This window comes from Scardinius erythrophthalmus (assembly GCF_964197995.2).
Source record: "Scardinius erythrophthalmus genome assembly, chromosome: 13".
Lineage (NCBI taxonomy): Eukaryota > Metazoa > Chordata > Actinopteri > Cypriniformes > Leuciscidae > Scardinius > Scardinius erythrophthalmus.
Genome location: NC_138233.1, coordinates 7,939,205 through 7,954,992, shown reverse-complemented (window position 1 = coordinate 7,954,992; position 15,788 = coordinate 7,939,205). Strand labels below are relative to the sequence as shown.

Here is a 15,788-nt window from a genome sequence, read left to right as displayed (position 1 = left end):
TCACACTGGACTGTTATTGATTATCTGTAGACCTTATGCACCAGAGAAACAAGCGTGCAGCAATCTTTAGACTTATCTTTGAACTTCCATTTTTGCGGTAGCCCTGTATATTTCCATGGCATCGCTGTCGAAGAGTAACTGGCTGGATTTACTTACTGTAGAGTTAAAGGTGCTCTAAGCGACGTCACACGTTTTTTTTAGGCCAAAACCTTTTTTGTCACATCCAGCAAACATCTCCTCACTATCCGCTAGCTGCCTGTCCCCTGAACACACTGTAAAAAAACGCGATCTCTGTAGGCAGCCCAGGCTCCACAAACGGCAAGAAAAACAAACTGGTCCAGCCTGGACCACGAAACATAACAAACAGTGTTTCAGCCAATAACCGACAAGAATGATTTGGGGGTTGGGGGGGTTAGTGTGCGTGCACATGAAGGGGGGTGTTGGGAGTGGAGGAGAGAGAAGCATGAAGAGGGAAGTTAGCTAGAGGAGAGATGTCCTAAGAACGACCAACGTAAAAATGTCATATTCTTGAGAATTTTGATATGGCCGACACACGGCCAAAGAGACATGGTATAAGTTTTTTTCATCTCATACATCTATTTTATAACTATTTTAAATGTAACCATATTGTCATTGAACCCTTTCAATTACAAATAATGTGCTAACTAGTTTTGATTTGGTATTGACTTTGAGGTGTTACCTATTGCAATACGATATCGTCACTCTCTAGCAAAGCTCCGTTCCGATGAACAAATAACAAAGAATAGGGAAAAGGAGAAGGAACGCGTCGCGAATAGGGATGGGACGAAATATCGTTTGACGAAATATCGCGATACAAAACGTGACGAAACGCATCGAGGTCGAAAAAAATGGATCGCGAAATAAAGATAGATGGCACTGCTGCATGATTTGCGTAGTATATGTAATAAAATATGTATATTTTATTGACACTGGAACAGTATGCATTCAAAAAGAATGCTTATTTAATTCAATAATAAATATTACAAAAAGTTGGCTTTAGCTGGATTCGAACCCCAGTCTCGGTGAGCACCTGCAATAGAAAACAGTGTAATATAAATGGATTGGATGGACCCAATATTTTCCTCTTTCTTTTTCTCTTTTTAAGAAGAAAGAGGGCAACGAAATCATCCTCACTGCTTGACGAATCCATTTAGTATTTTTTGCGGGGTTTTTTGCGCAAAGGTTTAATAAATACGCATCGGACTCAGTGTGCAAGGTTTCTGTGCGTGACAAATTTTAAGGCTGACGAACACGAAAAAACGCATACGAAAATTTCGGACTCAGTGTTCAATGGCCTTAAGACTGTCTAAGCTATGCCATGCTGTCATTCCGTACACCACATCCAACACATCAAACATGAACCACCACCTTCAACGTCACCATAATAAAGTTGTTGTTATACAGTAATTTTTTTTTTCTTTTTTGATATCGTATCGTGACGTATCGTATCGTGACCCTGGCATATCGAGGTGCATCGTAGCGTGAGTTTAAGTGTATCGTCCCATCCCTAGTCGCGAAGTCCTGAATTTACATCGGAAAAGCGTTCAAAAGGTGGCAAGAACTCCGCCGGCAGAAGGGCTTCCAATCCGACATTCAGTTGGCTCTGTTTTTGCTGGACAGGTGGGTACATCCAGTTTGGTTTTTCTAAATGGTTCATGACTGTTTCAGGAAGCACTGGAGGGAGGGGGAGGGGACGGGATGAGGAGGAGGAGGAGGAGGAGGGAGGGTCGATCTAGCCTCGGTTTTGTTTGACAATACTTCGAACGTCAACAAAAAGTGACGTCACCCAACATCGCTTAGAGCAGGGGTTTTCAAACTTTTTGTGTGTGTGGACCACTATTTGTAATCAAGAATTTTCGCGGACCACCTCATAATACACATAATAAAATATGTCTACACAGAGTCCTACCTGAATTAATCTGCACCTCTAAATAGGCTTACTAGCTCTAAAACTATCATTGGTCATCACATCAGTACAACAGGCTTGTTAAAAGAAAGTTTACTGCACACAACGGCTGCCACATATTTAATTTATTTATTTACTCAAGCGCCCGAGGGCATAATCAGGTTCATTTGAACAACAGGCTTATTTCCATAGCAATGGAGTATGAAATCTATACAGTAATAAGAACACTGGAATATAGTCAACATTTCAAAACCTTTGGTGATTTTAGGGGATTATTAATCTTCAGAATTTTACAACTCCTCAAAAAGTACCTAGGCTTGAGTTTGTCCACTTAAGAGCACATCCGCAAAACATTTCAGAAACGCGAGATCAAGAAACTAACTGGAAATTAAAATAATAACAGGCCTTATTCATTCCATTTATAAACATTTCGTTTCATATAAACTGCCTATGCCTAACTGTGCGTTCACACCGGACGCGAGCGCGTCAAATTCAAAAAGGGATCATATGTCAAAATCGCGCCTGCCCCGTCTAGTGATACGCTTGACCACTTTGTATCAATTCCCGCGTCAAAACAAAAGTTTGAAGCGAAATTTCGTCCGGTGTGAACGCACCATTAAAGGATATGCGTGTGATGTGATAATGAGATAATATTTGCCTCTGCCCTTTTCCAGTGTTGCCAGATTGGAACGGTGATTTCCAGCCCAAAAGCTCACCAAAACCCGCCCACTACAAGAAAAAACCGCCCAAAATTTTACTGCCAAAATAATATGATATAATTTCATTACCATGTCATTCAAGGTTGATAAGCACAATTTGTATCTCCTTAAAACAAATAACAATGATAAAAAAAAAAAAAATAAAAAATAAAAAAATCCAGGAAAACAGATCAAAACGGCAATAATTAAGGAGAATTAGCCAATATGACTAAAATGTCCAGATGGACACTGTCAAAACGGCAATCAAGAAATGAACCGATGACTTTAACCCTCGGAAGTACACATTGCAGAACATAACGCAGAATTTAGCAGTCAAAACTGATTCATCGTTGATTCAAACCTTTTTCAGCAGGTGTCAGGGGCGAGTATAGTGCAGTCTGGACGGTGTAAAGTTGCCGATGTCTGGTACGGTTAGGCTAGTGTGCACATGACCATGGACATAACTGTGCTCTCCTCTCAGAGTTATAGTCACCATCGATATATCCCACCACGTGTACATTTTTAGATTTGCTCACTATCTCACTCTTTACTGTGTACATACAACTTAGTAGAGGCATTAGCCATCACTTGAATATACAGCTACAACTTATCGCGCTCAATCGCATCTGCCTGCTGATCGCTGATTGGCTAAAAGTGCGTGCTCGTCGGTGATGTCAACACCAATGCCAGCTGACTCTGCATGGGCGTGTGTGTACAGTAATGTCATGATGACTGATTTTATGGACTACATGCACACTTTATTTTAGTTTTTTAACCAATTAGACTTTAAAATGTAGATGTTTGAAAACCGCCGAACTGATACCAAACCAGCCCAAATTTTGTCCACCCGCCCAAACCCTTTTTAACCCGCCCAATCTGGCAACACTGCCCTTTTCTCTTCAGAGAACCTGTTGCTATCCACCGAACCAATGTTGTGGTTCTAACGGCACAAACTTGAATGTCACGGCCGAACACCACTAGGCTTTTTTAGTAATCACACAATAACTTGACAATTTAATTAAAATGTTACATCAATATAGGCCTACATATTCTTTTTACTTTTTTTATGTGAATTTCCTGGTAAAATGAAGGTAAAAAAAATATTATTTTATATTTCATTTTGCCTTTCCACGGACCACCTGCAGTACCCTCACGGACCACTAGTGGTCCGCGGACCACAGTTTGGGAATCGCTGGCTTAGAGCACCTTTAACAAAAGTTGTCATAAGCATTGACATATTTGAAGCAAATGTCATAATAAATGTCAGTAAACTGGGAAGATTTTAAACTGTGCATAAGATCTTACCTTCATGCTGTGGCAATACAAACAGGACAAGACGCTGAAAAGGAGCGGGGCTACATAAGATAAATACTATTAATCAAATGAGAGACAGACTCAATGAATATGGAAAGCAATTATTAAGCACACACAAACGTTGCTTCACTGAGGGTCAAACATAGAAGAGTGGAAGTTTTGTTTGAGAAGAGAGTATAAAACGCCAAAAATGTGACAAGCATCTACTACTATAGTATATTTGAAGTACTTTGGAAGGAACATTAATGGGATTAAAATCCGGTCACGATTTACTCACCCTCAAGTTGTTCCAAACCAGTACAAATTTGTTTCTTCTGCTAAACAGAAAAGATTATATTTTGTATGTCAATAACTAAATTGTTAATGGGCTCCATTGACTTCCATTGTATTTTTTTTTTCCTACTATGAAAGTCAATGGGATCCATCAACTTTTTGGTAACCAACATTCTTCTAAATATCTTGTTTTGTGTTCAACAGAAGAAAGAAAACTCATACAGGTTTGGAATAACTTGAGGGTGAGTAAATGACGACCGAATTTTCATTTGGGTGAACTATCCCTTTAATGTTCATTCCAAAGTACTTCAAAGATACAATAGTAGCAGATGGTTGTCACATTTTTGCCATTTTATACTAACAAAAAATTTGGGGTGATATTTACCATGGTAATACCACTGCAATATGTATTTGTAATTAGAAGCAAAAAGGAAACATAGAAAATGTTACAACAATCTTAACTTTGGGTATAAAACAGGATGAAAACATGATTGTTATGAGCACTGTGAAAGCAGAGTAAAAAAGCAAAATCTTATTGATAATAGTGTTATTCTTGTAATGATGTTGAGATTAAGCTATGAAAAGTATAAACATAATCAGCCAAAGTAGACTGGACATTCAAATGGTAAAACTAATTAATATAGGCTACTCCAAATATGTATTTCTTTTAAACATTATGTACAATCAAGTTTAGCATTCAAGCTCTGCAACAGCAGTCCTGTTAGTCCAACCAGAGATGCTCTTATTATTGATGATGAATCTCTATCTGACTCTGCCCTCTAGTGGAGAGAAGCAGGCCAACACCACAGCAACAGAGTCATCTCTGAACTCTGACACTTTTAAAAGATTAATATATCTTGTGTTGCAATTTATGTACGCATTTCTAGAAATATGCTCATGATATTTACATTACATCAGGAGGTCAGCCTGAACTGATTAGTTAACAGCCTGAAACATTATCATGCAGATTCCTGGAATGAGTGAGAAAAACCAAAACCATAAAATGTCAAACCCAGGACTAACACTATGTTCCTGTGTGTGTGTGTGTGTGTGTGTGTGTGTGTGTGTGTGTGTGTGTGTGTGTGTGTGTGTGTGTGTGTGTGTGTGTGTGTGTGTGTGTGTGTGTGTGTGTGTGTGTTTCATGACAACTGAGGACATTTTTATAACACACCTGCATATGAGGACACTCGGAAAAATGAGGACATTTTGGGGGTCCTCATTTTTCAAATGGCTTTAAAAACATACTAAGCAGTGTTTTTTTTAAAAATGCAGAATGTTTCCTGTGATGGGTAGGTTTAGGGATAGGGGCAGTGTAAGAGAATAGAATATACAGTTTGTGCAGTATAAAAACCATTACGCCTATGGAATGTCCTCACAAAGATAGTAAACCAGACGTGTGAGTGCGTGCGTGTGCGTGTGTGTGTGTGTATATGTGTTTGCATTTTGAAGGGCAATAACTGCTCAAACCAAAGTAGAGGAATTATTTAATTCAACCTTAGGGTTATAATCAAAAGAAAACAATATGATTTACAAAGTGAGTTTAAAATTTAAACTTTTAAAATTCTAATGAGACTATAAGATATTTTATTACACCCTCTCAGAAATCATGGTAGTAATGCTTCTATATGCGGGAGAAACTGTGGAAACCAAAATGCAAACCATTATGCGCTGTTATTAAGGATTATTGGAGAGGAATACATAATGCTTTACAATATATTTTTAAATGTGTGATATCATTTGATAGTAAAACCTTATATTTTGGATATATACCTCAAGAATGGTTAAAAAGAGATCAATATTTAATGAATATATTGCTGGTGGCTGTAAAAAAGAGCTTTACCAAAAAATGGTTGTCACACGAGAGCCCTACCCTAAATGCGTGGATGGAAATTACAATGGACATTTACAAATTGGAGAAGATAACAGCATTTTTAAATCATAAACTGGAACAATTTGCTTTGTGCTGGAAAAAATGGACCAAATATGCAACATCTCAAAGACCTGATTTTATTTTCTAGTTAATATTTAGAATGCCCAGAAAGACTACTCCCTACATGTACATAGTTCTTTTCCTCTTTTTTGTTGTTGTTTTGTTAAAAAAAAAAAAATGTTTTACATTTCTGATGAGTAGAAGTACGGCTAACACGACTGTATGGTGTATGTATAGGCATATATTTGTATGTTGTGTGTGTATGTTTTTGATATGAAGATATTCGATAAAGTATCTGATGTACATCTGATTGAAGTGTAATGTTTATATGAGAAAAAGTTAAAAAAGACATACTGCATATAGAGACATGAATATGTAATGCACAGAACTGAGCCACCAATGCAAGTCAACATGAAACCCTATTTTTTATGTTCTACTTTGACTAGCATTAAATAACTCTTAAATAATGGCTATCTTTGGAATAATAAAAGTAGGATTAAGATTAAGACCGTTTTGATTTCATGCTGACTTTACCGTTCACTAGCATTAAATTCCCTGAAACCGTAATATTAAGCACTAGCCCATATCTGTGTGGTCAGATGATGTTCGACATCATTCAAATATACGCTCACAATCACAATCCAACAGCAAGCAAGAATAATTTCACCCATACATGAAGCCTCTTAGGTAAATCTCCAGGCATTACCATGTATGCAATCACAGGATGTGTTCGATTGCCATGAGTAAGGCGGATTTAGATTAGTGTGCAAAGCACTTGATGAATCTTCTCAGTACTGCACCAGCAGAGGGAGCCGTGCACAACTCGCCTCAATGCTCGCTAGGCTAGCTTGCTTCTGATCCATCTTAAGTGGATGAGAGGAGAATGACCTCACCGCTGGGACTACCACGGACACCACCGCACCACTCTGGTATTTATCAGCTTTGTGACGGCCTTTTGTCCATGTGACGAGTCACATCAAACCGAGTCACCATCAACCCTGCCTCTCTAGCATTAGTCCAGTTACGGATTACCAGCCTAATCCACAGTAATACTGTAATTCCTAATTCACCTAAATCAAGCCTGTCAAAACCTGTTATTAAATATCATTATGGTTCAATATTTTGCCATCTTTTTAAGCAATCTGACCAACATCCACCTCTCCACGAATGCATGACTGGATGTATGAATCAATGACTCCGACAAACCAGGCACTTTGGAATGTGTCTGACTGGTGTTAGTCATCCATAAATCACTAACTAGATGCCATACCAGTATAGCTACTGCAACCCGCATTTAACCACATCCGAACAGATGCCAATCAACAGAGGTTGCCATGTCAACACGAGCCAAACAGAATGGGATGGAATCTACTTTCCTCAAATGCGGACCTTCACTGATACTAAAATCCGGGTGAATCTCACAGAACCTCTCAAAAATCATGTCTGGGTCATATTTCACCCAAAAATAAAAAAGAAATTAGATTCTGCTTAAAGATAATAAAGCCTATTTTGGGATTATTAAGTTTTTTTTCACTGTGACATTTTTTTCACAGCATTTATAATTAAAAAGCTTTATTTATACACTACTAGTCAAAAGTCAAATCTCGTGATTTCTTGGTCAAAAGTCTTATGTTATGCTTTCTTTACAAAACTAGAATAAAATGTAAAAAAGATATCATGCAACTAAACCCATGAGGTAAATGGATCAGCTCCTTCATTACCCTGTGATTGGCTTAAACTCTTTGACAGCAGACTGCTTATGTTCGATCCTTCTACATGCTTTATAAACAATCAGCTTATTGCTTTGCTCACATGCAGCAGCAATATGGAAAATGCAATGCAATAGTAAAACTAAAATGTCTAAAATTAGTTTTTTAATTTACAGAAATGCTACATCATGTGTGTGTGTGCGCGTGCATGGTGAAAAAAAAAAGCTAATTATACTTTGAAACATATAGGCTGAGAAAGGAAACTATAAATTTGCTCTAAAGTGCATGGTCGTGAGTTAAAAGCAATGCTTAGCATCACTGCCTTAAAAGTGAGATTAGTGCTGCTCTTACACTGTTCTGAGAAGGTTTCTAGTTTCTCTTATAATTACTGAGCTCAGGATTTCAGTGCAATAAAAAGGTCTTGGATCATTGCACAGGAAAATCTCAAACCAGGGTAAGATTTACGAGCAGAATAGTCAGTTGAGGGCATGGCCTTCTCCCCCCTCCCCGGATTCAACCTGTACAGACAGACACACACACACACACACACACACACACACACACACACACACACACACCTGAGAGAGCTGACTGGAAACAATGCACACAGGTGAGACCACACAACCCTCATACAGCCACGGGCAAATCAGAAATGTCTCAATCTTACACACACACACACACACACATACACACACTGTGTGTAATGTTGTTAAGACATGCTTGCCTGAGTCACGGTACAATTTTCCAAAAAGTAAGATTTGTAATTTAAAAGCTACCATTTTAAAAAGTGCATAATCTGCATAACTGTACTGCACACCCTAATATTATCTGAGCTTAAGATATCACATCTTCTAACACTGGCTTTCAGGTTGAGACGATACAAAGAAAGCTAAAAGCCATCTTTTAACATTTCAGGATCAAAGTTTAGTGCAAACAAAGGAACAGATGTTTTTTTTCTAAAGTGCTCTGAGTTGTTAGAGATGAAACTGAATAAAAAAAAATTATATCACGATTATTATAGTGACCAAAATGATCACGGTTATCAGTATTATCATGGTATTGATAAATTTGCTGAAAATGTTCAAAAAGTACTGATACACACACTGAAATCATTTCTCCAAGTTGTATGAATGAAAGAATGAATGAAGTTTTATATTGAAAACTGGCAAGCAACAAATAAAATTGGCAGCACTATGCACTTTTTCTTTGCAATAAAATAACATTAAAAACGGCCAGGTTTTAAATGAACAAAAATTGATGGTTGGGTGAAAAAGGATTCAAAATGAAAGGAGTCAAAATGATTATAGGCATTTTATGTGCTCTGTGAATAATTCTAGACAACAAACATGGTCCACATGTATAGTATAGCCTTCTCTGTCAGCGGTTTGAGCGCTGCTGAACGGATTCTTAAACACCTCTGATTGGTCATTGTGTTCACGCTCTCAACATATAAGTCTGTGATTGGCTACAATGATCAATGCTTCAAAAAAAAAGTCTTCACTGAGAGCTTGCACAGATACACACGGGAGCGCTTGAAAGCAGGCATCTTATCAGCGGATCAGTCTATCAGTGGATATATTAGGGATCCGCTGATAGACGCCTGCTTTCAATTCAATCGCTGACCACATCAGCCTGGTTCTGTCAACACTGCATTGGCTCCCTGTTAAACATCATATACATTTTAAAATATTGCTGATTACTTACAAAGCACTAAATAGTTTAGCTCCCCAGTGCTTGAGCGAGCTCTTAATGCATTATAGTCCTTTACGTCTCGCGATCTTAAAATTCTGGCCAGTTGATAATATACCTAGAATATCAAAATCAACTGCAGGCGGTAGATCATTCTCCAATTTAGGACCTAAACTTTGGAGTAGTCTCCCTAGCATTGGGTCCAAAGTTCACGGAAAGGAAACCGACACGGTTTCTTGTTTTCTGTATTTTACAGAAGCTTTACAGTTTTGAATCATTTTTTGCTTCTATCTGTATGACCATAAATTATGGAGTAACAGGTTCCTCAAAAGGACAGAAATTCCTGTGATCGCGCCGACGCCTCACACGTTCTAGCATTGCTAACTTGACCGCAGCAAATTCATTATCACAATAAAATAGTTAACCAAACATATAGAAAGTTAACGAGCTCCTCGGTTTGTCTTGGCTGGTCCTTCTCCTGCTCGGAGCCACCCGGTTCTGTCTCCCTTTCACTCGCCATGTTATTCACGCTTCTGCCTGCATGATCCCCATGGTTGGCGTGTAAGATTGCTGTTTGCGACACCACAATATAAACGATAGAGCTTAATATGAAACAAGACTTTTTATATTGTCCATACGATATACATCGTCATATCGCACAGCCCTACCACAACGCATGTAGTCAGCCGGATCCGGGCCGGATCCAGACCAGATGGAGGACCTGCGCCTAGACACGACAACAACGCATCCCTGAAGTGTCAGCAGAGATTGTGTCAACTAGACTCTCCCCTGTGAAGGCCTCATCGACACGACAGCCATCGGCACTGATCCTCAAACTCTTATCCATAACGCCGATCTTCAACCAGATGGAACTGGATAAATATTCGGAATGTTCCGATCCAATCTGAATTCTAACCTGTAACGCTGCCTGAATTATAATCATTCACTGTTCACTCATTGGCCAGAGGAGAACTTGCCCCCCACCTGAGCCTGGTTTCTCCCAAGGTTTTTTGGAGAAACTTTTATGGAGTTTTGGTTCCTTGACACTGTCACCTTTGGTTTTGGGCTTGCTTAGTTGACTTGACTTGGATCTTTAAAACTTTGTAGATGTTTTACATTCACAAGCAGCTATATTACACAATGCAATGCATGAAAGGTAATATTCGAAAAAGCATAAGGCCACTTTAAACACTTATGCGGTTTCTCTTTTCTTGGATCATCAGAATTTTCACACGCCATTGAAAACATTACCTATCACTTTCTGAACTCTTTTTCTTGTCTTAAACACTTTAATGTAATATCAAAACGAGCTAGATGTGTAAAGTAGACATGCAAAGAATGTCTCTTTCCGTCAATAGAGGGTTTTTCCTCTACAACTCAGCTGTTCCGCAAGACATGTCAAACACAAAGAGATGGATACAGCATAGCTCTTTCTCCTGCAAAAAAATAGGGGCGAGAGAGAGAGAGGGCGAGAGAGAGGGCGAGAGAGAGGGCGAGAGAGAGGGCGAGAGAGAGGGCGAGAGGGCGAGAGGGCGAGAGAGAGAGAGAGAGAGAGAGAGAGAGAGAGAGAGAGAGAGAGAGAGAGAGAGAGAGAGAGAGAGAGAGAGAGAGAGAGAGAGAGAGAGAGAGAGAGAGAGAGAGAGAGAGAGAGAGAGAGAGAGAGAGAGAGAGAGAGAGAGAGAGATCCCTGATGCCTACAGCAACAGTTCACAAAAAGCTACTATATGTCAAGGTCCAAGGCTTCTTCCTCTATCCTACACTCCGCTAAGAACATGCACAATACACAGAACCTGTCCCATAATCTCTGAGCTGCAGTAGCAGTAATGGCAGATAAAGAGCGCTGCTGTCCTCAGTGTGTGTCCATGGGGCTGAATATGGGACAGCAGTTTTCTGCACTAATTAGTCTGAATAATGGAGCCGAACGTCAGGAGTCTTGATGAGGATGTGAGTCTTAGCTTCATACACAACTTCAAAACTCAGAAAATATTCAAAGAGACTAACAAAACCTTTACTTTATTCTTTATAGTACTTTAATAGGTCTTAAAGGGATATTTCCCCCCATTTCTCACCCTCATGTCATGTCAAACCCGTAAGACCCATGTTCATCTTCGGAACACAAATGAAGATCTTTTTGATGAAAGCTTCCTGTCCCTCCATTGACAGCTACACAACTACCACTTTGATGCTTTAAAAAGTTCATAAGAGATCTCAAAACTAATCTATAGGCCTATTATTTTCTAAAGAGACATGATCGCCTTATATAATGAACAGACTGAATTTAGGCTTTTATTCAATCATGTTGAACTCAACTCAAGCATGTTTGCTTGACATGCGAGAACCAATGAGGTTCATTCTCGTGTTACACAGCACGTTTGAGCTTCTGCAAGAACCAATGAGGTTTGTTCTTGTGCGGCAAGCAGGTTTGGTTAAGCTTCAGTTTATGTTCACTGATCAATGTTTAAATGTGAATAAAAGCCTAAATTAAATCCGTTCATCAAATAAAGCGATTGAGTCTCTTTAGAAAATTTGGACTAAACCTCTCAATTTACATGGATTAGTTTTGCAATCTCTTTATGAACTCTTTGAGGCATCAAAGTGGTAGTTGTGTAGCTGTCAATGGAGGGACAGAAAGCTCTCAGATTTCATCAAAAAGATCTTTATGTGTTCCGAAGATGAACGAACGTCTTACAGGTTTGACATGAGGGTGAGAAATGACAGAACTTTGATTTTTGGGTGAACAATCCCTTTATGACTATAATTCTCACAGAATGCAATAGCACCACCCTGATGCTGATGGGAAGGCCTGTTCCTTTAAGAGGGGAACAAACAGCACATGCATCCTCTGCCTTAAAGATCACAAGGAGGTTTCAGGTTACAGGTGATCAAATTCCTCAATATCTCACAGCTGAAGACAATGGCAGTGTCTGAAACTTGAAAAACATTGCATTTGCAAGGAGTATTCGAAGGCAGGAAGGCATCAATTCACATCTGAATGTTTTCACAACACCCTGTCTACTAAGAAGACTTCTACATTTTAGATCATTAGACTGGATACTATGGCCTTGTAAGCCATTCTAAAAGCAGAAAACTTTCCTACAAAAACATTAGGTTATCGACTGACTGTATAAATAAGCAGCAGCCTTTGGTTTCGGATACAAAATCACTTCAAAATATTGATTTGTAAAGTGCCCATCACAGAACAAAGCAAGAACAAGCAAATCATGTTTTCTAGGAATATTAAATAAATAAAAAACACAATGGAGGACACTAATTTAGGACAGTATCAAACTCAAAAGCATTAAAAATTTAAGTTTCAGAGGTGGTCAATCATATTACTGGAGATGTACCACCTTGAAAAGTTTACATCTCAGCTATAAATCCAACTTTCAACGTAGAAAAACAATGGTATTTACATGGTGTTCCAAGGTTCAGCAATGAATAATATGAAAATATAAATTTTCAATACAATAGCACTACAATGGTACATGCCCAAAAAAGTACATATAATTCCACGGTACTCTGACATTTATTATAATATTGAACGACTGCCATTTCCACATGATATTTGCATTGTGCTACAATGTACTTCAAAGAACACCATAAAATTATCAGCACGCATCCAAAGACAATGACACTATCATTCATGGTGCATGTCCAAAAATATCATAACAGCACAACATGATAAAAATTCAAAGGTACTTTGATATACCATGGTACTGAATGATAATCATATGACAGTGCAAAACAATGCCATGACATTATTATAGAACATGTCCACAACAACCAATGGCACTTATGACTGGTACAAACGCATGGTAAATACCATGGTACTTCGTTAAATGAGAATCTCCAGGAGAAAGACTTAAGTCTTTAACGTTGTATAAACATCATATATGCACCATATAGATCATTCTTACCGAGGTATTTGATGTCGAAGCCCTGCGGTGGTTTGAGGGACCTCCTCATCCAAGCCTCCCTCAACACCTCCAGGTGATCCTCCTTTCCCTGGATCAGTAAAACATGCTCATCTATCCAGCCCAGGAAAAAGGTCTCGGCTATGGCATCGGCCACCATCTTATTCCAGAAATATTTCATGTTCAGTGATTTGAAGTCGGCGAATATCTCGTAGCCGGTGTGATGGTGCGGAGGCTCCTCGCTCTCCGTCACCCCGGGCGCGTCCTCCGCCACGACGCGCGACAGCACGATGGCCAGCGAGTGCGGCGCGATCTGCAGGAAAGGCTCCATTGATCCTCTCGAAGATGCTTCGTTAGACTCGACTCATTCCACGCGCGTGGAAGCGCAAATAAGGCGATTGATTGATTGACGGATTGATTGACTGATTGAGCGCGCGCCCGCAACCAGACAAAGAGCGCGATTGCGCGTTAGTTCATTTGACCTGCCTGTATAAGGTGATGCAATTGCTGTAATAAAAGAACATTATGGTGATATTTAAAGGATAAGACCATTATTATTCCAAACAAAGGCCTGGGTGGATGCGGGATGTCATTTTAAGGGTAAAATGCGCAGGTGACCATGTTATTCTCCGCTGAAATCGCCGCATATTATCCATTCCTCACCTTGATCAGAGGCATCGGCGTGAAAATAATGACATCCTCTTCCAGCAGGGATGCGGGATGGAGAAAAACATTATTTTAACGTCCATGGATGAAAAATGGATTTGCGCCAAAGCAAAAATGATATTTCTCGTGATCCTTTTCCCCTCGTCGAGATGCGGTTGATCCCTGCAGGCCGGTGCGTGACGATGCCTGTGTGGTTTACGGTGTGTAAAGCAGGTTATTACCTTGAAGCTCCCGCAGCTCAGATAGCGACGCCCTCTAACGGGGGAGGAGAGCTACCGCAGGCGCAATGCCAGGCAAAAATCACTATTCTCCCAGTTACTCATCCTCATTTCGTTCCAATCGCGTTTTAACTTCTACATTACTTTCTTTAGTTTAATAAACACAAAAAATAAGAGTTTAATAAATCTGTTTTGAAAGCATTGTAAAAGGACAGCTCACCTAAAAATGGAAATGTTGTCATCACTCACTCACCCTCATGTTTATCCAAACCTGTATGAGTTTGTTGGTAATCAAACAGTTGACGTTAGCCACCATTGACTTGATGGAAGTCCATGGCTACCATCAACTGTCAGGTTGCAACTGCATGTCACACTGTATGTACGGTGACTCCTTGGCTTAGCAACAGTTTGGCCTACAGAATATTAGAAACATTGATTGAACTCATTTATACATAAACTGAAACGCTTTAAACTTTAACTTCCCTGGCCTTGAGCACTTTTTCAGAACTTATTTGTATTACAGCCACTGATCTATAGAGTAATTTATTTAGATCAGTGATTACATTCATCATAGTTTAACGGAGGTTAAATCCCTCTATCACAAACTATTCTATTGCAACAAATTGCTAGGGAAAAAATCCAGACATCCTGACAAACTTTTCAAAGCAATTATAGCATCTAGACTGGAGAGAATCCCCTTATTTTATCCCACATGATATCTATCACAGCTAGAAGAGGTGTCAGTTTGATGGTTTTTTTCTGTTTTACTCAGGCTCAGACATGTAAACATGTCTCTGGTGTGCCATTTGATTCTCCTGTTTCATAATAGCCACAGGCGATGTGTAATTTAATGCTTCAGAATGAAGACGTTGAGCATGTTGCTAACCTGCGGGAGGATTTTAAACACGCCTGCTTACTCCATAACACTTTCCCTTTGTTTCAGTAAAAGCAGGGCCGTCGCTACCGGGGCGAAAGGTGGTGACGATTCTAGGGGCCCCGCAATTTCAACCGACCCCTCACAGCAACAACCTGCACCGGGGCCCCACATACCCCAACTACGGCCCTAAAGGTATAGTAAAGGTATAAGCAGTCAATACTGGTATCTAAGACCAATCATATCTTGTTTTATTAAAAAAAATATATAAATATAACAAAAATTATAACTCACAAAAAAAAACATGTCCAGGTGACATATCACACAAAAAAGTACAAAATTAAATAAGAAAAATATTTACCATCATGAAAACTATAGATTGTTTTCTTGGTGACATATTTTCACAACATGTAAGCACATTTTCCCTATAAATTGTCAATATAACTAGATATTTTACTTTGTTTTACTAAGTCCGGAAAAATGTGAGAGCTCTTAAATGTAAAAACCTTTAAAATAGGTCCCTAAATAGGCTTCAATTCTTGAAAATACTATTTATCCCTCCCCCCTCACAGCTTG

General features: G+C 39.2%; 1 protein-coding gene across 1 annotated transcript in view; it reads right to left on the bottom strand.

Annotated features, from left to right (window-relative positions):
- Positions 1-13,785, bottom strand: part of stox2b (storkhead box 2b) — a gene marked incomplete at both ends in the record, with an annotated part of 70,649 nt that extends 56,864 nt beyond the window's left edge. The window contains one exon of the mRNA XM_081382234.1: positions 13,458-13,785. Within this exon, the coding sequence (XP_081238360.1) occupies positions 13,458-13,785 (328 nt within the window). The remainder of the gene's footprint in view (positions 1-13,457) is intronic.
- Between the last annotated feature and the right edge of the window lie 2,003 nt (positions 13,786-15,788).